At 41.0% G+C, this 23422-nt stretch overlaps 1 protein-coding gene across 2 annotated transcripts in view; it reads left to right on the forward strand.

Moving 5' to 3' along the window:
* Positions 1 to 23422, forward strand: part of RGS7BP (regulator of G protein signaling 7 binding protein) — a 79259-nt gene that overhangs the window by 36118 nt on the left and 19719 nt on the right. For both annotated transcript variants that reach the window (XM_073346193.1, XM_073346194.1), the window contains exon 3: positions 10441 to 10571. In XM_073346193.1, coding sequence (XP_073202294.1) covers positions 10441 to 10571 — 131 coding nt within the window. The remainder of the gene's footprint in view (positions 1 to 10440; positions 10572 to 23422) is intronic.

The following is a 23422-nucleotide window of genomic DNA, read 5'->3' on the forward strand; positions in this document are numbered from 1 at the left end:
CAGAGATATCTAAATCAATATAAGTTATAAACCCTCCCACCAATTCATCTTGGGGGATGATCCTCTTAAGGAATTTTAATTGCATTTAAACATAATATTAAAAAATCAAGTTAGGTGACAGTTTGACCATGACTGACTAGTTAGTATCGTCAAGAAACAATCATGCTCAGCATCAGGTCTGCTAATCATGGGTAAATCCTGGGCCCAGTCCTTGCTGACATGACTTGTCCTTCACTATATTGCCCAGTCACCACCATGGCAGCTAACTGAATTGTTAAAATAATGCTTAAATATGATTAAGGCTGGGATTTTTCAAAGGAAATCTAAGAAAGATAGGTGCCCAACTCCAATTGAAATTCAGTACAATTTAGGTGTCTAATTCCCTTAAGCTCCTTTGAAAATCCAAGTTTAAATTTCCTCACGAAGACAAGGCTCAGAAAAAGCTCACCCCTTGTATATCAAGGATTGTATATCACTTAAACCACAATTAAGTTTCCTAAATAAGTCTAAATAGGTATTAAGTTATGCAAATACCTTGTGCTGATCCTCTTGGTGAATTTCACCCCTATTTGGACTCACCATTACCATCTCTCTAGCATATTTACCCTTCAACTCATCCCTTCTCAAAAACCTGAGAAAACAGACGGGCCCTGAGTGTGTCCTGAACATCAACAGACTAGGCTCTATCAGACTAAGGGAATTCCACAAATTACTCCCTCCAGTCCCCTAGATGTACATTGCACAGTACAGTCCTCACTTAAAGTCATCCCGGTTAATGTTGTTTGTTACATTGCTGATCAATTGGGGAACATGCTCGTTTAAAGTTGTGCAATGCTCCCTTCTAACGGTCGTTTGGCAGCCGCCTGCTTTGTCCACTGCTTGCAGGAAGAGCAGCCCGGTGCAGCTAGCTGATGGGGGCTTGGAACTAGGGTGGACTGGCAGCCCCCCTATCAGCTCCCCCTCCCCTAAGTTCCCTGTGCAGCAGCTGCCCAGCAGGCTATCAATTGCCAGCAGTTCAGCTGTCCCTCCCCCACTGCCATGTGCTGCTCCTGCCCTCTGCCTTGGAGCTGCTTCCAGAGCCTCCTGCTTGCTGTGCGGGGAAAGAGGGGGCCAATGTCAGGGTGTCCTCCTCCCCCCTGCTCCTGCATCCCGCTTACCCCATCTTCCATAGAGCAAGGGGGACACAGGACAGTCCTGGAGGCAGCAGCTGAGGTGTGTCTCAGCTTGCTGATCTAATTAACAAGGCAGTGTACTTAAGACAGGGATCAGCATACTTAAAGGGGAAGTGCACATCTCTCTCTCACACACACACACACACACAGGGTGTGTGTCTGTCTGCCTGCTATGCTGTCTCCCCTCCCTTCATTCCTTCTGCCTTGTAGAGTGTGAGGCTATATTAACAACGAGTTAACCCTTGAGGGCTAGTTCATCATTTAGCAGTTAGACATTCCCTGGGAAATATCCCGTCCTCTGACTTCACCTCCTCAACCAAGCTTCACAATCATCATTGCTGTGTACCAGTATTAAATTGTTTGTTTAAAACTTACACTGTTTGTGTGTGTGTGTGCACACACACACACACACAATAATATAATATAGTCTTTTGTCTGGTGAAGAAAATTTCCCTGGAACCTAACCTTTCCCCCCCTCTCCCATTTACATTAATTCTTATGGGGAAATTGGATTCGCTTAACATCGTTTCACTTAAAGTCGCATTTTTCAGGAACATAACTATAACGTTAAGTGAGGAGTTCCTGAACTAGTCTCTTGGACTGGAGCAATGATCACCTACCAGATATGTTTTTAAGTGCTGTGTTCCCATGAGATTATCTATACTCTCTCCTCATCTGCTTTGGGTGGGTAAAGAAATTACCACTGCACATGGGGGCAAGAGTTAATAACTATTCCTGGCTCCCACCTGTGTTGCAGTAGCTCACAGAAAGGAGCAAAGAGGAGCTGGTTTTTTGTCTCATTGGGAAAGAGATCCTGCCAGTGCTCCTACAGCAAAAAGATACTAGGGTTGGCTTCTCCTACTTAGGGTGACCAGACAGCAAGTGTGAAAAATCGGGACAGGGGGTGGGGGGTAATAGCAATATAGTAAAATAGTAATATAAGCAAAAAATAGTAATATAAGCAAAAGCCCCAAAAATCTGGACTTTCCCTATAAAATCGGGACATCTGGTTACCCTACTCCTACTGTGTAACTCCACTAACAACAAGCTTTCTGATAGTAATATCCACTGAATTATAAGAGAGCGCCCTTGGATATTAAAATGGCCTTCAAGGAGAAAATAGCCAAACAAGAATCTGAAAAGTTGGTGACTAACATTTATATGGTGATAGTTTAAATTAATAAGATCATTGCTACCATTTAAACAAAGACCAGATGACTGTATATTTATTAATTGATACAATTGTATAATGAATTTTACAGCTATCCTTAGTTGTTAAACATCTCTTAAATGATCAGTAGGTGTAAGTTACACTATGTGCCTATCTTCTCTTATAGCATACGTTTTTATAGTGAGTGAAAGGGAAAAACCAAAAGTTTGTGTCACTTGACCTCATGGCAACGCCAAAGAGATTGCTGAGAGAAACCAAAGTGAGCAGACTACACTGAAGTGGGTTTTTAAGTACAATACAAAGAATGTGTCACTGTAACCCAGTTTCATGATTCAATTAGGGATAGCAAAGAACCTTTTTTACAAGTTGGAATCTGAGGGTCACATTCGGCCCTCAGGTCTGTGGCTTCCATTGAGGTAAATGGGAACTACATACATGCATTTGAGAGCACACTGTGGCTGAAAATAAGTGGAATCCTTTCAGAGACACCTATATAATAGAGCATTACAGTAATTGATCAACAGAACAGTGTGAGACTGAGTCAACAGGGGTCATAGTGTGGAGATAATTAGATGTTACTGTAGAAACGGGGCCAAATTATGTTCTTGGATGTCACTGCTAGTACTCTGGACTTGTATGGGTGTAAATGAGAGCAGAATTTGGCCTTTGATCTAACTACACATGAATAATATTGTGCAAAGGACAGTTTTGGATCAGAAAGTTCCATTCAATCATTTTTCTATATACCATGGCTCTTTTCAGAATAATATTTTTTGCACTACTCAGGCCCTTAAGCATTTATAAGAGTAAAAAGTGTCAATTAAGACTTCTGTAACTGCTTTTTCTAATTTCTTTTGTAGCTTGTGAATGTACAGAAAGCCACTTAGATGGGGTACTTTAGTTAGCTGAAAAGTGTCCTTTCTTGTCAATAATTATTTAAATTGTAATATGCACAATTTTAAACTTCTACCCTTATCAGAATTATAAGTAAGATCAGTTTTAAGGGGGGTTATTCAACATCTCCCCTTCTCAGAAACCAGACACTCTATGAGAAATGTTCCATTTTCTCATCCAATCTCCAGTTCCTCACTTTTTTTTTTTTTAGTGACAGCCGTGAAGAAAGTGAGAGACACTGATTATTGTAAGTATAGTTTCCATAGCAACTATGACCCAAAAAAATGTTAGGTACAGTACTCCTCTTACTCATTTACACTTTCTAACACTTGGAATGAAATAGACAGAAGAACTGGAGGGTAATCATCTATTTTATCTAAAATCGTTGAAATAAAAATGATCCTCTCTCAAGAGTGATTATTCTAGTACTCCTGCCATCTTATGGTTTTGTTCAGTTTGGCAAGTCATCGCTGACCCTGTAGAATGCAGTTGTAACTTTGCAACAACATATGTGGATAACTTGTGCCATTAAGGCATATGCTGACATTGGGGGCTCAACCCAAAACCCATGGAAGTTGATATGGGTCTTTCAGTTGATTTCAGTGGGCTTTGAGGCACTAAGACACTTTTCTTCCACATGGACAGCTGGAGGAGTTTGCAACCTGCACCACACCGAAGGAGGATACAACATGATCTCTTCCAGGTGCACAGGGCCATGGACTGGTCTCTTTTGGGGTGTGTAAAAGAGTCCCCTTAGGGTTTTCTCCTGGACAGTGGGAGACCCTGACCAAGCCCAGTTATCTATACTGGCTGGCTTATGTTCAAGCCCGAGCTTCTCAGTCCTTGCAAGGGGGACCCCATCCTTTGCAGGCCTTTTTATGTCTCTTCCGGGGGGGGGGGATCAAAAGGAAAACAAATGTTCCAACACACCCAGGAATAACTTCTTCACACAGCCAACTCAAGGGGGAAAAGGCAAGGCCAGCAGTACCTGCTCACTTTGGGGCTGACTCCATAGTGGTTTTCTAGGAGTCCTTCTGGCTGGGTAGCTGAATCAGGCTCACTCTGTCAGGCTTACCCTGGGAGTTCCCTGCACTCCCCATAGGATTGGGTGTGGAGATCTCCTGGATGGGAGGTTCCCCTTGTGGCTTCAGGAGTCACTCCAGCCCTTTTCTGCTCAGGGTGATCACTCCCCACAGTTGACTGTAGATTCCTCCTTTTTAAAGGCCTCCTCCACACAATACATTATTGACAGGGCTGGAGAGGTGGGGCTAGCCCCACACACAGAGCCTCCTTGGCACCTTCCTCATCTCTGTGGGATCTATTAACTTCATCACAAGGTGACTCAAAGAATATTAAACAGAGAGCAGCCTGTGTGCAGTCAGAAAAGTACAGGGACTACAGTGGTGGAAGGTGAAATGAGGGAAATCTCCTAGTGCCCATTCAGTGATGCTGGAACTAGGGGTGCTGCTGCACCCCCTGTCTTGAAGTAGTAATAATAAACACCAAATACATGGTTTCCATCAGCAGCACCCCCGCTATAAAAATTGTTCCAGCACCCCTGTACGCATCCTATCTTTGCACCTTCATGCAGAGGCCAAGCACAATCCCGCCCACAGAGTTGCATCATCAGCCTTCCATGCAGTATTACACATGAGAATGTAGATGGCGTAAAAGACAACGAGAACACTAGTGTCTAAACTAAAAAGATGGGACAAATCAGGGCAGTGAAGGCCTCTGGAAAATCTAAACAAATACCACTTGACTATTATTAAACATATTTATCAAAGGGAAAAAACAACTGTGTGAGAATGACCCAAGGTACAGGAATAAAAAAATGTTGCGAAGTCAGAAGCTCTGCTGTGGCTACATTTCAGAATTATGTAAATTGGATTAGATGACCCAGGAGGTCCTTTCCATTCAACCTACCTAGACTTCATTCTTCAGTAAAGCGTATAAGAATCAAATGCTGCTCTCGGATCATACTTAGTTCCCATTGTCACTTTGAGTCCACTCCTGTAACTGCACCTCACACAAAACTTTTAAGTCACTGTGAGGTTTACATTCAGAGCAGCTACAAATTTACAGTCAATGCTGATCTCGTTTACACTGGTATAAATCAGGAGTAACCATTTACTTCAGTGGAGCGGTTCCTCATTTGCACCAGAGTCATGAAGATCAGCATCTGGCCTCTATATTTTATCTAGTCTACTTTGGGCAACTCAAGTATGATTACATCAGTAATCCTTCTCAGCATCTGTCAACTAAAACTGGTAATACTGTTCAATTTAACAACAGTATGGCAATCTTTTACTGGGGAAAGAGAAGAGTACATTTCAGATTACTAAGGTTCATAGGACATATGGTTGTAGGTCACCTAATATTTAGATTGTTTAAAAATGGAAAAGTTGTGAACATGCATAACTGCCAAGGACTTTAGGCTTATATGTTCTTAGGATAACGCAATGCTGGATACTATTGTGATGAGTGCATTAGATAAATTATAAAATACTGTAATATATGTAATAGAATCAAACATTGCCTGAAGAGGCCATTAGTAAGTGCATTTTTAAAAATTAAAACTTGGTAGTTCTCCCACCATATTTTTTCGTTTATGTTCCCATAGTGCTGTGAGACTACTTCTAAGCAGTGCCTTCAGCTCTAATTAGCACTCAATATTCAGCTATCCTCCTGACTTAAGAATTACTGAAACCTTCTGCACAAGGCCCTGTTTGAAAAGACTGCGAAGCTAGAACAAGAACAAATATATGTTGTCATTCACAGTCACAGAATTTTTTGAAGGGAATTGACTAAGAATTGAATCTGAGGTCAAACAGTGAATTGTTCAGGGAAGCATGTGGAGTTAAGCCTTCATAAATACTTTCAGAATGCATATTTACTGAGAAGTTATGGCCAGTGTCTGAAAAGAAAATACATTTGGTCTTTAAGATACTAAGGATGGGGAAGTGGGCGACGATTGTGTCAGCATAACCTTACTCAGAGTCAATACCAAGGTGCAGTAAATACAGTACAGTATATATAACATGATTTCTGAGGAAATAGAGCCTTCACATTGAAAGCAGAAACCATAACATATAAAAGGCAGAAGTGAGTGAGCAGAAATGCAGATACTGTGCTCTACCAGAGGGATAAGAAGGCACCTGGAATAATCAAGACTATTTCCCTGTATATGAGATGAAATTGGTCCTGAGAAGAGAACAAACCACAATAATTTTATTACTTATGACAGCAGTTCCCAGGTATTTTCTGATAGGCCCCACCTTGCAATGGACTGGCAAACGGGAGGCATCTTCCTGTGTCCTCTCATCATATTTCAGGACAGGTTCTCTGTCCAATACTTAGGTTCTCTGTCCAAAACATGTGACTCAAGCAGTGCTCAGTGCAAGATATTTCAAACCTCCATTTCTAAAAGAAATTTTGAAGGAGGAATGAAAATATTAAGACTAAACACAACAATGTGCGTTACGTATTCACAAGCCTGTTGTTGGGAGCTGGATTGCCTTATAGTCATAGGCGCTGACTCTGTGGGTGCTCTGGGGCTGTGATATGAAGCTTTGATGGGCCATGGAGAGAGCACTTCCTGTGCTTCCTCAGGGCAGGAACTCCAGTTGTCTGGTCCTTGCACAGGGTATTCCCTTGAGACGCTCCTCCAATGCATACATGCATAAGGACCATGGCCAGTCACAGTCTGGCCCTCTAACTTAGGCCCAGAATGCATGTGTGCATAAGCCCCATTGATATCAATGAAGTCAATGGGAGAAAACCACATGGATCCTGTTAAGGAAAAGTTAGCACATGTGACTCCATTTTGGTTTGGGGCCCACCATTGTTTAAATGCCAGCACATCATACACCAGGAGGAGTAATCCTTAGATATTGAATCCCTGTGAAAATCCTCCTCCTTGTCTCCAGCCTGCCTTGACTCCCAGTATCTGGTTTTTGTCAGTCTCTAACTCCCTGTCTCTTGGCCTTGATGTGAGGCCTCCCATCCTAATAATAAAAGTTACTGATGCATGGCTTTAGGACCATGCTGTGTAATTAACATACTGGTATAGCACGAGAAATGCACCAAGCAGGAATAGGTGGTAGATAAGACAAGGGTTTGTTTATTGGCTAAGGTTTCCGATGCACGAGGGCAACATGCTTTGCTAAAAGGTATATAACTTTTGTATAATCTGCATTCAGGGTCCCCTCCTGGCTAGCAGGGGGGCACCACGCTCGAGCGTAATAAACTTAGTGTCTTTTGGGAACTCTGCAGTTGTGGACTTTGTTTCTGTGCCTCAGCCTAGATTCGAACTGTGCGTGACCTATCAGGTATAATTTGCAGCACTGGTGTGCGTGTCCTATCAGGTATAATTCGCAGCACTGGTGTGCGTGTCCTACAAGGTGTAATTCGTAGCACTTGTGTGTGTGTCCTACCAGGTGTAATTCGTAGCACTTGTGTGCGTGTCCTACCAGGTATAATTCGCAGCAGTTGTGTGCGTGTCCTACAAGGTGTAATTCGTAACAATCCAAGACAGAATTTGGCTTTTAACTTGTTAGAACTGATAGGAAATCCCAAATTCCAAATAGAGAGTTCACTGAAAAACTGTAACATGCATGTACAGTGGCCTGGGGGAACAGCTGTTACTTGTAGCATTGAGGGCTTCAAGGTTCAAATCTCCCAGAAACTCTGGTTAAGAGAGTGAAAGTTTATTTTTCCCCACTCAGGAAGGAGGTTGATAAATTGGACACCATTCAGAGAAGAGTTATGAGAATGACTAAAGGATTGGGAAACGTGCCTTGGTGACTGAACACCTTGAGTCTGTCTATTTAGGTTAACAAAGAAAAGGTTAAGGGATAACTTGGTTGCAGTCTACAAGTTCCTCTATGGGGAACAAAACTTTGATAATGGGCTGTTTATGGTAGCGTACAAAGGTATAACAAGATCCAGTGTCTGAAATTTGAAGCTAGACAAATTCAGACTGGAAATAAGGCGTTCTTTTAACAGTGAGAATGATTAGCCATTGTAACCACTTACTTAGGGTGGTGGTGGATTCTCCATCATTGGCAATTATTAAATCAAGAATGGATGTTATTCTAAAAGTCAAGCAGTAATTAATTCAAAGAATTCTTATGGCCTGTGTTATACAGAAGGTCAAACTAGATGATCACAATGGTTCCTTCTTGTCTTCTAATCTATAAATCAGTGTTAATTTGAACTGAGCTTGTTGGTATGAAATCAGTGCAAACTGCTGGGATTTTGTTTAGAAGTTTTAAGCCTTTCTCCTGACAGCAAAAAAATGAAGTTAACCTTTCACCCATCCCACAGTTAGACAAGGCTTAGCCTCTTGCCATAGAGTATCCATTTGACTGGGTTAAATGAGCATTGTTTGCTGTAGGTCTCAAAACACTTCAGTCTTGATTGATGTTAAGAAATTATTTGAGCCTAATACCAGAGTAACCGAGTAGAGCTGTTGCAAATCATTCATCAAGTTAGTTGCTTCAGTTCCCTTGAGCAAGCCCACAAGTCTAATTTTATTTCAACATAAGAGGCTCTGTAGAATTATCAATTTAGCAGCAGGAAATTACACATCTTTAAACAACGCTGGCAAATCTTTTTGTTGTTAAAATTTAATTTATAATATCCCTGCTCTAGAAATCTAGAGACGTGCTATGAAATTTATCCAGCCCCATATTACTGCTGCTCAAGATGCCTTTAGATTCAACATTTATTCAGTAAAGCAAATATTTATATCTGTTTTATACTCCAGTTTTCTATTTTATTTGTCTTTCTTTTGCTGAAATCCTAAATCCTGGAATTGAATAACCAACTGTATAATTAAAAACACTACTGGCAAAGGTGATTGTGAGCCCACCTTTTAAACTTGGCTGGACAAATCTTTTCTTTGGATACTCAAATGAACAGCTACGTTTGTAAAATAAACATTTTATGCCTAAATGCTATTTTGAGTCTGCAAATGTGGGATTTGGATGTCCAGTTTGGCACCCAGGTTTGAAAAATGGACCCTGTATGTGGCAAAATTATTTTATCTGTGTTCTAAAGAGATTATGCTCGGTTTGAAAATTAGTGAATGGATTTTTTTAGTCCTTGTCCTTCTTTCTACAATTATTATGACAAAGATGCTGCTCAAAAAGCACCTCTTCCAAAAGACCTATAAGCCCCAGACCTCCCCACACTGTAACGTTGGCTAATCAGATGACTAACATTTTAAACACAGAGAACAACAGTTGAAAAAGAAATTCATACAGAAGTCCTGAAACTAAAAAATTGTTCACTCAACTTCACCATTCAACCACTCCAGCCTATCCTATCCCCAGGCTTGGTTTGAGTGCTGTGTTTTTAGATTGTATATTGTTAGGGCAGGGACCTTTCTTCATACTTTTCTGTGAAATACTTAGCACACTGGTGGATCATATTCGTTATTAGGTTTCATATATTAATGCTGTAACAATAACATCTAAGCAATACAAAACAAGAAGTTATAACCAAAGACCCTACTAGATTACAGAAATCATGTGCCTGATCCTGAATTTGTGCTTCTATGTAGTACAATTACACTAGGACTACATGAGTCTACCACCGCCACTAAAAAGTTATATTCCCCCAGCACATGTGGAGAAGGAACAAATGCTCAGACTTCGCAGGTTACAAATGAATTTTTCTGCTTTTGTCAAAAAAAAAAACAAAACCCAAAGTGTGCAGGGGGAAGTAAGGACCGTATACATTAGAAAAGACTTCCCACCATTCAGAGAAAACTTGTGACAGAATGTGTAAAACTTCCAAAGTAATAAAGAATAAAACACCTCCTGGATCTTGATATTAGAGGGAAATACAGAATTTGTTATCACTTAAATTGTTTTAAATATTTAAACACTTCATGGATGACAGGAGGGGGAGAAATAAGTTAAATTGAATGTTTTGTAAAATATGTCTAACGTTTATATGGCTAAAGACTTCTTTTAAATAAAATTCTCTAGAAATAACAAGTTTTCTATAAAAAGAAAAGGAGTACTTGTGGCACCTTAGAGACTAACAAATTTATTTGAGCATAAGCTTTCGTGAGCTACAGCTCACTTCATCGGATGCATAGATTTACAGTTTTCCATAGATTTACAGACAGACAGTTGAAGGCTGTATTAAACAAGTCTATTTTAAGTACAGTCTTCCTCTTTTTTGTTGCAGCCCAGAAGATGGAGAGATTCATCCTGAAATCTGTAGACTATACATTCAGTTGCAATGTTGCTTAGAAATGTACACAACAGAGATGCTCAAGTCCATATGTCTCCTAGGATCCCTCCAGTTTCATCGGAAAGGTATTGAATTACACAAATACATCACAGACACTAACTTTCAAAACTGATCTTTTTTTAGTTTTCCTTGGGTGGACATACAGTATGTATAGAAATACATTCCTGAATGGTCTTTACAATAAAGGGATTCACATAAGCGGTGGTTCTACTATGATGTCACCATCCTTATAAAAAAGAGTGTCGCATCAGGTGTGCCTATCTAATGTGTTATTGTGATTTAAGAGCCTGGAATTGGAATAATGTTTGACCCGAAATGGGAAGTTTTAGCTCCCGGTACCAGTTATTAAGATACCACTGAACAAGATTCTCTGTACATTTGCTGAAATAAATAAGGCAGAATGGTGGGTTCTGAAAATTTTTGATTCAAAAGTATCAAAATATTTCATTTCAGGCTACCTTGACATTAAATTGCGACAACCTGAGCTGCCATGATGCCTTGTGGGAGTTACAGTTCAGGTGCTTTATGCCCCCAGTCGCCTCCATAAGCTGGACTTCATCTCCCATCATGGTCATGAGACTCCCATGATGCACCACAGCTATTCAACCAGAGGGTTTCATGGGGGGATGTAGTTCAGCCAGAGCCCAGCCAAGAGAGGAGAATGGGCACATAAGGCACCCAAACAACAACTCCCATGAGGCACAGGCAGACAGACTGATGTTGAACTGACCCTAAACAAAACATTTTGATGCTGTTCAACATGCCAAAATGTTTAGATTATGGGATGACCCAACTCAAAATGAAATATTTTGTTTTGATTTTCCTCATGTTTATAAAACAACTATTTTTTGGCAAAATCAAAATTTTCCTATTTAAAATTTTGTTTTTATGGAAATTGCATTTTCTCTTTAAAAAAAAAAACATAGCTGGAAAATTCTTGACCAGCACTACAATTCAGCAAGATGATGTAAGGAAAGGAGCTTGTGCTATTAGCAGTTGGGCTGACAGGAACTCTCTCCTGCATATCTCATGAGGAATTTAGTACAGGAACCATGAGCAGTATTTGTGAGGTGATCCTTATGAGCGCCTCAGTTCTCACTTTACTTTAAGGTCACCTGTTCTGCATACTCAGATAAAGCAGTACTACAGTATGGCAAAAAGGAGAATCATGATATAATATTATATATCCTCCTTGCGTTAGTACCACTATACCCAAATTGCACCCTGGCATATCCATGAGTGCTGATTTCTTAGGGGTGGAGAGGTTTACTCGTATTGATGAGCACTGTGCATCTCTCTGTGCAATAGGGCCCAACTGTGTATTTCCTACACACTGATGAGCACTTACTTATGCAAATAGGCCTATTATCTTGAAAGGCATGAATGAATGTTCACAGTGGTGAACAACAGTTGCACAGTCACAAAACTAAAGGAGAACTTTAAAACTCTAAGACCGATAGTTAACACTATCGTCACCTAACACTTTTCATTACCAGTCCCTATTTTCAGGCACTTTAACTTTGTCAAACATCCATCATTCAAGCTAATTTTCCATGTTTGCTCTTTTTAATTTGTTTAAAAAAAGTTTTAATAATATCAGTTTTGTCATTTCCAAGAATGAAGTTTGGCAAATTAGCTAACTTTTCCAATGTTAAATATTTTCCCAGACATTTCTTTGAAGAGCTCTAGTCCCTCCATTGCTTTGGAGTATGGATGTGACTTTGGTAGTGAGACAGTGCTGGGATCAGATAGGTGACTTTTACTCTCACCAGGAAAATCCATGCAAAGATGGCCGAGTTATAAGCATCTGAAAATCATTATTTGCACATACTCAGCTTTGTAAAAGGCTTTCTGCTCGAATCACCACATATTCCGTCTGCACTGAACAGACTCCAGCCCCACACAACTCCGACATGCCAACAACACTGAGCATGTTCCGAAGTCTCACTCAAACTCCTTCACAATGAGTACAGACCTATAGCTCCAGACACCAGCAGTACCCCTACCCACCTTGTCCTAAGGAGGGTGTGCTGGGCTGGAAGCCAGCAGAAGACCTTCCTCTGTCTAGTGTTAATAAGGTTTACTTCACAGCCCTTATTACTGAGCAAGGCCTTACATCTCCTACTACAGGAGACAGTCAAGAGTCGTTGCCCAGTCTCACAAATGGCCTGGCAGTTTGTACAAGGTGATTTCTGGCAGAGATGGCTGTGGCAACCTGTCTCCACTATGGCAGATCCACATATCATCCACATAAGCTAAACCACTGCTCAGGCTGCATGTACCAGATCTAGGTGCTTGGCTATGCGGTCTTTAATTTACTAAACCCTCCCCTCCAGACCCACGAATAGAAGCCTGTAATCCTGATTCTCCCCTTTCTACTGCTGTCCAGTAAATGCCTGGAAGCTGAAGCTAGACAAATTCAGAATGGAAATAGGGCATAATCTGTTAACAGTGAGGGTGATTAACTATTAGGACAATTTACCAAGGGTCAAGATGGATTTTCCATCACTGAACAAGACTGGATTTTTTCTAAAAGCTATGCTCCAGAATTTATTTCGGGAAGTTTGGTCAGGCTGGGTAATCACAGTGGTCACTTTTGGCCTCGGAATCTATGAAAACAGTTGTGTAAACCACTGGCAAAGCACATGCGTTCTGTCCCTATGTTTCTGTTGGGCCACAGGGTATAACAATGTATTGAGATACCCCAGTTACTCCTTTAGTTCAAGTGCTAGATCTCTTCAAAACGTGCAGATACATTTTGAGTACTTTGATAGCTGCATCCGCTGGTATCAAAAAGTTTTCACCTAGGAAGGACCCAGCAAAGTAAATACGAACTTATCACCCTGATCGAAAAGACCACATCAAGGGATTGGTTGGTTCAGCCAAAGGTGGGTTGTGCAAACTGACAAAGTTTAGTAATACATTGATTTTTTTCACTATCCCTGTTTATATTAAGCCATATGCTTGGTAGTTAAGATGTTACAGTAAGTGCTCCTGGATGGGTTTATTAAGCTTTTTTAAACTACAGGCTGAGACTTTTCCAAGAATGAAGGTTCTTATACCCCTCAGAGATGTTCTTCTTCCAGTGAAAATTCATCTTTCCTGTAAAAGTGAGGTCTGATTTCCTGAATAATTTCATATTTGTTTAACCATCCACTTCATGTAATGTGTAGAACCATAAATAACAGTTTATATGTTCATGTAGCCTAGCAGATTTGCTCGATTGTCACAGGCAGCAGGGGTGGTTTGGACCATATTTGTGCTAGCTATCCTGGAAAAAAGAAGCCACAATCTCTCCCCAAAATATACTAACATTCTTTTCAAGGCAAGATAGAAATTCCATCTTTATTAGCATTGTAATGCAAAATATTTGCATCAAAAGGATTATCCATGTCTAATTACAGGAGGTAGCTAAAGTGGAAATCCTTTTTATTCACTCACAATCAGAGTAAGAGATTTGTGATTGGTGAATAGCTTATTTTTAGATATATGGATATTCATCAAATATTGTACTCTGGAAATAACTAAAGCCTCTTCTGTAGTTTGTACATACTTTTCCCACGACTGATATTTAGGAGTAAGCAATGGGGGAGCTTCTCAGACTGAAAGATAACTATTCCCACTCCAAAAGAAGCAGCATGGACAGTCTGAATTACAGGATTAATAGAGTCATAGCATATGATAGCTACTAAAACATGTTCTTCTTAAAGCTACATGACAGATTGCACTGTACCTCCCAATAGCTGTCATTAATAGTTTATGCAGGGGACTTACCAGCCTAGAGAGATAGAGTAGTCAGCTGTTGAATGCAGCCATTTTTTGCACTGTAGAGGTTATCATTTTAAAATCAGCATTTACCAAGTTACTACATAGTTGTATTTGAGGTAATGCAGTTGTGTCCTAACTAAGCATAGGGAAAATCATATTTCCTGTGTCACTGCCAGAGGCTGTAACTTTTGTCACGTACTGACTTAACAGTGACCAGAATCATTTGTCTCCAACCGTCTAGAGCAAGTATTGAAAGAATCTTTAATAACTAAAATTGTTCTTATAATTGTATCTGGGGGAGGTGGAAAAGTGAGATTTTTGGTATTAACCAATAAAATAATATGTTGTTATTATATAGAGAATACTTACCTTGCATCATAGATTCTAAGGCAATGTAAAGAGGTGATAAGTATCATCTCAGTTTTACAGATAGAAAAACAATAGGTTTAATAACTTGCACAAGATCAGACATGAGACACAAGATCAGACAAGATCAGACAAGGGCTGAACTCAGAATCTAAGCTGAGTTTCCAGTTCCCACTCCCCAATAGACAACACTACACAGAGGAGAGAGTTTTCTGTCATTGCAGCCTTATTCCCTCATGGGCTTAAACATTTAAATCCTGTCACACCTGCTGAAAGTTTCCAAATTTCCATATGTGATCTGGGCAGCCAGCAGGGATTCCATAACTTACTCGAAATCTTAAAAACACAAACTAAGATGACCCATCCTACACAGTACTTTTTTTTTTTAACATTGTGCAAGTGGATCAGACCATTTTCGTCACTATTTTTCAGAAATAGCTTCTTGTTTCCAGAGGGCTTAGCACAACTTGTCAGTTGTCTGACATCTTAAAAAATCTATTATCCACTAGACCAGCAGCATAACTAGCATTATGATAGACAGCAGTAAGAGACTTAACTTTAACGCTGTTAAGACAGAAGAGATACTCAAGATACGTGTACTCACTCTTCGTAAAAAAAGGCAAAGAAAATAGTTCATTTTTCTGTTATGTCTCTATTTGAGGTATTACTGAATGAGGGAGGCAACCTAGTGATAGAGGATGTGGAAAAAGCTAATGTACTCAATGCTTTTTTTGCCTTTGTCTTCACGAACAAGGTCAGCTCCCAGACTGCTGCGCTGGGCATCACAAAATGCGGAAGAGATGGCCAGCCCTCAGTGGAGATAGAGGTGGTTAGGGACTATTTAGAAAAGCTGGACGTCCACAAGTCCATGGGGCCGGACGAGTTGCATCCGAGAGTGCTGAAGGAATTGGCGGCTGTGATTGCAGAGCCATTGGCCATTATCTTTGAAAACTCGTGGCGAATGGGGGAAGTCCCGGATGACTGGAAAAAGGCTAATGTAGTGTCAATCTTTAAAAAAGGGAAGAAGGAGGATCCTGGGAACTACAGGCCAGTCAGTCTCACCTCAGTCCCTGGAAAAATCATGAAGCAGGTCCTCAAAGAATCAATCCTGAAGCACTTGCATGAGAGGAAAGTGATCAGGAACAGCCAGCATGGATTCACCAAGGGAAGGTCATGCCTGACTAATCTAATTGCCTTTTATGATGAGATTACTGGTTCTGTGGATGAAGGGAAAGCAGTGGATGTATTGTTTCTTGACTTTAGCAAAGCTTTTGACACGGTCTCCCACAGTATTCTTGTCAGCAAGTTAAGGAAGTATGGGCTGGATGAATGCACTATAAGGTGGGTAGAAAGCTGGCTAGATTGTCGGGCTCAACGGGTAGTGATCAATGGCTCCATGTCTAGTTGGCAGCCGGTATCAAGTGGAGTGCCCCAAGGGTCGGTCCTGGGGCCGGTTTTGTTCAATATCTTCATAAATGATCTGGAGGATGGTGTGGATTGCACTCTCAGCAAATTTGCGGATGATACTAAACTGGGAGGAGTGGTAGATATGCTGGAGGGGAGGGATAGGATATAGAAGGACCTAGACAAATTGGAGGATTGGGCCAAAAGAAATCTGATGAGGTTCAATAAGGATAAGTGCAGGGTCCTGCACTTAGGATGGAAGAATCCAATGCACCGCTACAGACTAGGGACCGAATGGCTAGGCAGCAGTTCTGCGGAAAAGGACCTAGGGGTGACAGTGGACGAGAAGCTGGATATGAGTCAGCAGTGTGCCCTTGTTGCCAAGAAGGCCAATGGCATTTTGGGATGTATAAGTAGGGGCATAGCGAGCAGATCGAGGGACGTGATCGTTCCCCTCTATTCGACATTGGTGAGGCCTCATCTGGAGTACTGTGTCCAGTTTTGGGCCCCACACTACAAGAAGGATGTGGATAAATTGGAGAGAGTCCAGCGAAGGGCAACAAAAATGATTAGGGGACTGGAACACATGAGTTATGAGGAGAGGCTGAGGGAGCTGGGATTGTTTAGCCTCCAGAAGAGAAGAATGAGGGGGGATTTGATAGCTGCTTTCAACTACCTGAAAGGGGGTTCCAAAGAGGATGGCTCTAGACTGTTCTCAATGGTAGCAGATGACAGAACGAGGAGTAATGGTCTCAAGTTGCAGTGGGGGAGGTTTAGATTGGATATTAGGAAAAACTTTTTCACTAAGAGGGTGGTGAAACACTGGAATGCGTTACCTAGGGAGGTGGTAGAATCTCCTTCCTTAGAGGTTTTTAAGGTCAGGCTTGACAAAGCCCTGGCTGGGATGATTTAACTGGGAATTGGTCCTGCTTTGAGCAGGGGGTTGGACTAGATGACCTTCAGGGGTCCCTTCCAACCCTGATATTCTATGATTCTATGATTCTATTTTAGTCTCTTAGACACTGAGGTCTGCCTTGCTGGAGTCATTACTGCGGCTGCCATATTTTAACCAACAATCTTTCAGCACATGTTGAATCCTAAAACTTGTATTCTTTCTTATTGCACCACTTTTCCATCTAACAAAATTTGTGCCCACTTCTTTAAATTCATTCCTTAAGGAAAAGGTTTATACACTTGGGCCTGCATTGTAATACCCGCAGCTGCTTTTGAAAAGCTTTAAAAAGCTAGATATAGGAAACAACACAAAGCACTCTGTAATGATCGAAGGGTCTATTTGTCCTCAGATATAAGTAGCAATGTTGAGAATACACATCGAATTAATTTTCCTTGTCTACTAGGCATAATATCCATAGAAATAGTAAATGATTCCAGTATTTACTAATATTGTTAAAATGTGTGTATATGTCTGACCTTTCCCCCACTGCTAGCAGGTATATAATTACTTGGCAGGTCTTGTGATTCATTTTTGAATTGCAATAATATATTTTCCATTTTCTGTTCCTCTAACCTGTCAGGGAAGTTTTAAAAATCTCTCTTGAGACTTCAACAATTTCTGTTCTTATTTTGGAGCCAGCAGATTCAAGTAGAATAACATGCAGACTGTTCACACCAACCTGCGGCTAATAAATAATAATCTGGGTTCTTGTACATTAACCAGACATAGGCAAGTAAGCTGCAAATTTGACAAGAGCATGAAAGCTGAGGCTGTCTGCTTCTTATGATGCTCTTTCCCCAGGGGACCCCAGCCAGCTCTTTCATAGATGGCCTAGCGGGAGATAGATGCTTTTCTGGAGATTAATGGAACATCAGACCACAAGTTGAAGTGCCATGATTCAAGTACTTTTTTTCCTACCATCCCCAAACTTCCCCATCTCTCTCTATTGTTGAATAAACATTCCTACATTGACAGTACAGAATACAAGGCTTCCTGTAGAGTGATTTCCTGCATACTTACAATCTTCAAGACAGCTTCACTGCTGCCATACAGCCTCTGTTAGAAAAGACAGACGCCAGTATCCATTACTTCTTTGTATAGCTATAACACACACAGTCACAGCGAGGCCAACAGCCAAAAATAAGTCCAATTTTGCTATGCAGCAAGTACTCTGAGGGAAGGGGTTCTTTGTCAGTTTATTTCTATAGTACACACAAAAAGCTATGTCAAAAGACCATTATTAAGGTGCCAAAGTCAAGAACTCAGAAGTTAGGAAATACCAGAATTAAGGTGGCCTGTGCCATTTGTACTATCTTAGCAGTGTTTAGTTATCTTCCCTTCTGCCTGCTCCAAATACCTTTACAATGCAAATCCTTTGTCGTGGAGGGGAGGCAAAGCTGGAAACTTTTAAGTATAAATTAGAAAAAAAATGCATGACTTCGGAGGGTTCTCTGTGGTGTGGAGGAGCAGCTCTCTTGAGCTCCAGAGCCAGCCACTAATATCCATTTCCATCTGGAGTCCAGCACCACAACTGACCCCCCTAATAAAGGGACAGGTACTCCAAAAATCTCTGGCATGACAGCAGGCAAAAATTTGTCTACTGGAAGCTCTATAAGTAGCTGAAAAACAAGGAGAATGCAGGTCTCCTAGCCCCTGGACAAGACAGCTGCTGCTGAGGGGACTGAATGTATGATGGATGGCTGTGTTGGAGAAAGTTGCTGTAGACACAGTAGATATCCAGGTCACGATACCTCAATTAACTCTTCTCTGCAAGTGCTGACAGGACAGGTGAATGAAGCAGAAGGGAGAAAATGGAAGATCAGGTACAAGGGATCTCAGTCCAGGTGCAGAGAAGTCTCACAGAGTTATTGTCTCTTAAATCTTACAGTGGCAGATATTGAGGGAAGGTCTTAATGCAATAATTTGAGAATTATAGGAGTACCTGAGTGAGTAGAGAAAGGCAATACTCTAGAATTTGTTTCCTGGCTTCTTTCAGAAGTGCTCAGCCTGTCATATGATTTTAAATTTGATTTAGAGAAAGCACATAGATCCCTGGCTCCTAAGTCAGCCTCAGATGCCAAACCTCATGCACTGATTGTCAAATTGATCAAATTTACTGTAAAAGAAGACATAATGCAGCTAGCTTGTGGAAAAAAGAACTATTTTGGGGGATGTCACAAAATGAGATAATGATTTTTCAAGACTTCGCAAAAAGACATGGTTAAACAGAGATCAGCTTTAGAAGAGCAGGGGAACTTGCCAAGCACCGGGTGAACAAATATTTCATAAAGTTTCCAGCTCGGTTTCATGTCAAGCCTAGTAAGGAAGTACATCTGTTCCAAAAGCCACAAGCAGCAGAAAGTTTTTTAAATAGCCTGCAGTGAATTGAGTACCTGTTCTGTTTTATACCAAGTTTACTTCCCAGTTGTTATGTCTGCCCTACCTGCACTTATGAGCTTATCCAGTTACCATGACTCATTCACTTATTTGGGTTCTCTCTCCTGCTTCAAGCTGATACTTTATTAACTTTTGGGACATGTATATCAATTCTCATCAAATGGCTAAATGTGAAGCAGGGGAATTAAGGAAACACCTCATCCCAAATTGACCTCATGGGACCGAGCTGACTGAGGAAAGGGTATATTTAAATTGCATATTAACAATATTAAGTGCCTTTGCTTCTGCATTTGTGCTGGGGAATTAATGAAACATTTGACAACATCCCTAAATGAACATCAACACGAATGAATGATTTGTGATCATTCAAGGCCTATGTGTTAGCTGAGCACTGATGTACACCAAAGAGATCACTAGGGGGCAGTGCAGCTTCCTGTTGCTCTGTACAAATTTGAGGGCTCCAATGCCACTTCTTAAAATTGGTGCCTGTGGGAGACCCTGCTGTATCCTTACTGATGGGGGGTCCTCAAAGCCTAGCAGCTTGGGCTGGAAATCTGAGTGACAGCTCTCCTCCCTGCAAGATGTCATGGAAAGCTGCCCGGGACTGACCAATATAGCTGTACCCCCTATGGGGCAACGGAGCAGACCAGTGCAGGTTGCTGAGCTATGTGGACAGTGATTTCTGCCCTCCCTATTACCTGTTACTTTCTCCCTCTCACCCTGCTCCTGCTTGCCCTTTTTCCCTAGCCCTCTTAACTTTCTCTCCCCATGTCCTCCCTCCACCCCCCTACTTCCCCAGTCTCTTTCCCCTTGTTGCCCCTTTCCCCACCTTCTATAAGCTCAACCCCATGTATATGGACATGAAGTATAAAATGAATATAGATGAGTCACTTGTTCAGCTGAAGTATTTGTTGTATTCTTTGGTGCAGTTATTTACAGTTTGTGGGAGTAGTTAGATTTCTCCCCTGATAGCTACAGTATATGTTTACTTAATGTGGGGAAGGGAAACTGAATGTTTGGTTGTAAACTAAAAGGAGGAGGGGCTACATGGCCATGAGAAAGTAATTCTCACAACGTACAGTGTCTCATTCAGTGCAGCAAGCTCTATTACCAATACTCTGGTGTTTGGTTCAGCAACCTGCAAAGATTACCAGTTAGGGGATAATAATATCCTTGACATAGCAGGTTAAGAAATATTACATTTGTGAAATGTGAGCTCCCTTTCTATTGCCTTATAATATAGGTACTAATCTGTGGTATGGGAATAATAGGATGCCTATTAAAAATAATAATTTAAATTGTGGATATTGGTGGAGCCTCTTGCTTGGATGGTGCGTCTTCCCAGCCTGCCTCTACTGAATTGGTTTGGTTTTGTTTATAGTGTTAGATGTTGGATAATTTTTGCAATTACATTGTGCTCTACTATGCTTGGTAATAAGTAATAGTGGTAATATGTATGTTTTGTGTTTTTATGTTTTTGTTTTAACTTGTCTTTTTGTGCTCTTCCCTCTCCGGAGCCTTTTCCTCCCTATTCCCTGGAAGTCTGGCAAGTGGCAAGCATCTGGCAAGGTAATCCAAAATCTCTAGAATAAACGTCTGGGACATTTCATCCATAGACTTCCCCACCACATGGTTTTCTGTGTGGGGAGTAGGATGGGATGTAATAGAGCAAATAATACAACGGTTCCATCATCTCCATTTGCAAGAGTACTCATACAAAAATAATTCTTTACACAGCCAAATGGCCCTGAATCTTAATTCTATTTCCTAGAACGTGAAGGGTCTCAACAGTCCAGTGAAAAAGAACAAAAGTGTACTCATTGTGAATGAAAGCAAAAGGAAGACACTGCTTTTGAAGGAGACACACTTGACCACAAATGAGGTTGCTAAATTAGAGCATGACTGGGTAGGAAAAGCAGAGTCATGTGGTTTCTCATCCAGATCCAGTGGGGGAGCCAACCTCTTCCATAAAGCAGTAGCAATAACAGTGTCTGAGTGAATTTCAGATGTTCAGGGCAGATTTGTAATCCTTAAAGTCACCTAGTCACTGCTTATATTAATGGGCCTAAGCTTGATGATCCTGAAATCTTTCCTAGGTTTTTTACTAAGTTATATGGAGAACCCCATATCCCTGCTATGATTGCTGGGGATTTTAATTATCCTTTTATGGACAAATCTTGGCCTCAGGGGCATAAGCCAGCAAAACTAGAATGGCTCTGAAGTTGCACTTTAAAGATCTAGGGCTATGTGATGTCTGGAGACTCATACTTCCAATGAGTAGGAACTATTCATACTTTTCTCCAGTACATGGATCCTATTGTCCTATAGATTGTTTTGCTCCCCAGTGATATGGTTAATTCTGTAACTGACTCCTCCATTAATACAATTGCTGACTCTGTTCATGCCCCTGTAATTCTTCAAATAGCAACAGACCCAGGTGAGAAACAGCCAGGTAAATGGAGATTTAATTCTTCACATTCATTAGATCCTCATTTCAAAATATTTATTGAAAAGGGAAAGTTGGCCTGTTCCTGGAGACAAACCAACCTTCAACATCTTCTAGCAGGTTAATGTGGGAGATACTCAAGGCCTATTTGAGAGGTAGAATTATAAGTTTTGCATCAGCCAAGAAGAGACCAAAAATTTGAAAAAAAAAGTAAAAGAGCTTGATTTGTCTTAAGCTGCAGCCCCATTTCCAGATTTGCTTCAATCCCCGATTAATTGTAGATCTGAACTCAGTAAGATGTACTCAGCGCAGGCTCAATTTGCCCTATTTCTACTCAGGCAGGACGTCTGTGAATTAGGTGGAAAACCTGGCAAGCTGCTGGTTTACCACCCAAGACAAAAGAACTCTGCATGTAGAATCATGGTCTTCCATGATAACCATGGTAAATTATGTACATCACCTAAAGAACTCTTTATTAATATCATTAATTTCTGTAAAGATCTGTACAAATTGGACACAAAGCTCCCCCAACTCCCACAGGTGCTTTGGGTCTATTATTTAAAAATACTACATCACTGCAGCTCAGTGTAGAAACCTTGACACACCACTAACAGAGGATGAGTTAGTTGAGGCCATTAAGCATAAGAAGGCAGGAAAAGCCCCCCAAGCCAGATGGCTTCTCTGCCAAATTCTATAGACCCTTCCTTGACCTCCTGTCTGACAAGATGCTTAAGATGTTTCATGAGTCACTCCCAGAGTGCACCCTTCCCCCTATGCCGAGGGAAGCCCTAATATTAGTTATTACTAAACCAAGAAGAGACACTACACTATGTTCCAATTATAGGCCAATTTTACTTATTAATAGTGATGTCAACATATTGGTAAAAGTTCTGGCAATGAGACTGGAGAAGGTTTGGGGTTCTGTCGTACACCAAATCAAGTGGGATTTGTCAGAAGCTATCATGCCTCTGATAACCTTTGACAACTTATTGATATAATAGTAGTGAAATAGGATGACCCCGAACCACAAGCCATATAAGCCTTAGATGCAGAAAAAGCTTTTGATAGAGTGGGCTGGAGATATGTTTTATACCTTACAAAAATTTGTATTTTGACTCCTATTTATTTCCTGGATTCAACGGTTATATTCTCACCCAACCTCTCCCATCACAACCAACAACGTGACCTCAGATATCATCAGCCTCTTCTGGGTTACTCGGCAAGAGTGCCCACTGGTGCCATTACTTTTAGATTGGGCTCTTGAGCCCCAGCAGTAGGTATATGGGCTCATCCAGTTATCTGAGGCATTCAAATTGGTTCCATGGAGTATAAATTGATGTTATAAGCAGACAAGGCCCTCTTGTATATATCCAAGCCAAAAAACCACTATTCCAGCCTTCCTATTACGAATTCAAAAATTCAGAACAATATTTGGTGATGGCTATCATAGCTAAGATGTACCGATTTCATCCTCAGTGTCATGCAAAAGGACCTCTCTGGGGTAGCCCAGACTGGCAAACTGGGGGGTGGAAACTGTAATTTAGAAGAATTGACTGAGCAAGGGCATCATATGGATTCAC

Source organism: Lepidochelys kempii, chromosome 5 (genome assembly GCF_965140285.1).
Source record: "Lepidochelys kempii isolate rLepKem1 chromosome 5, rLepKem1.hap1, whole genome shotgun sequence".
Taxonomy (NCBI): Eukaryota; Metazoa; Chordata; order Testudines; family Cheloniidae; genus Lepidochelys; species Lepidochelys kempii.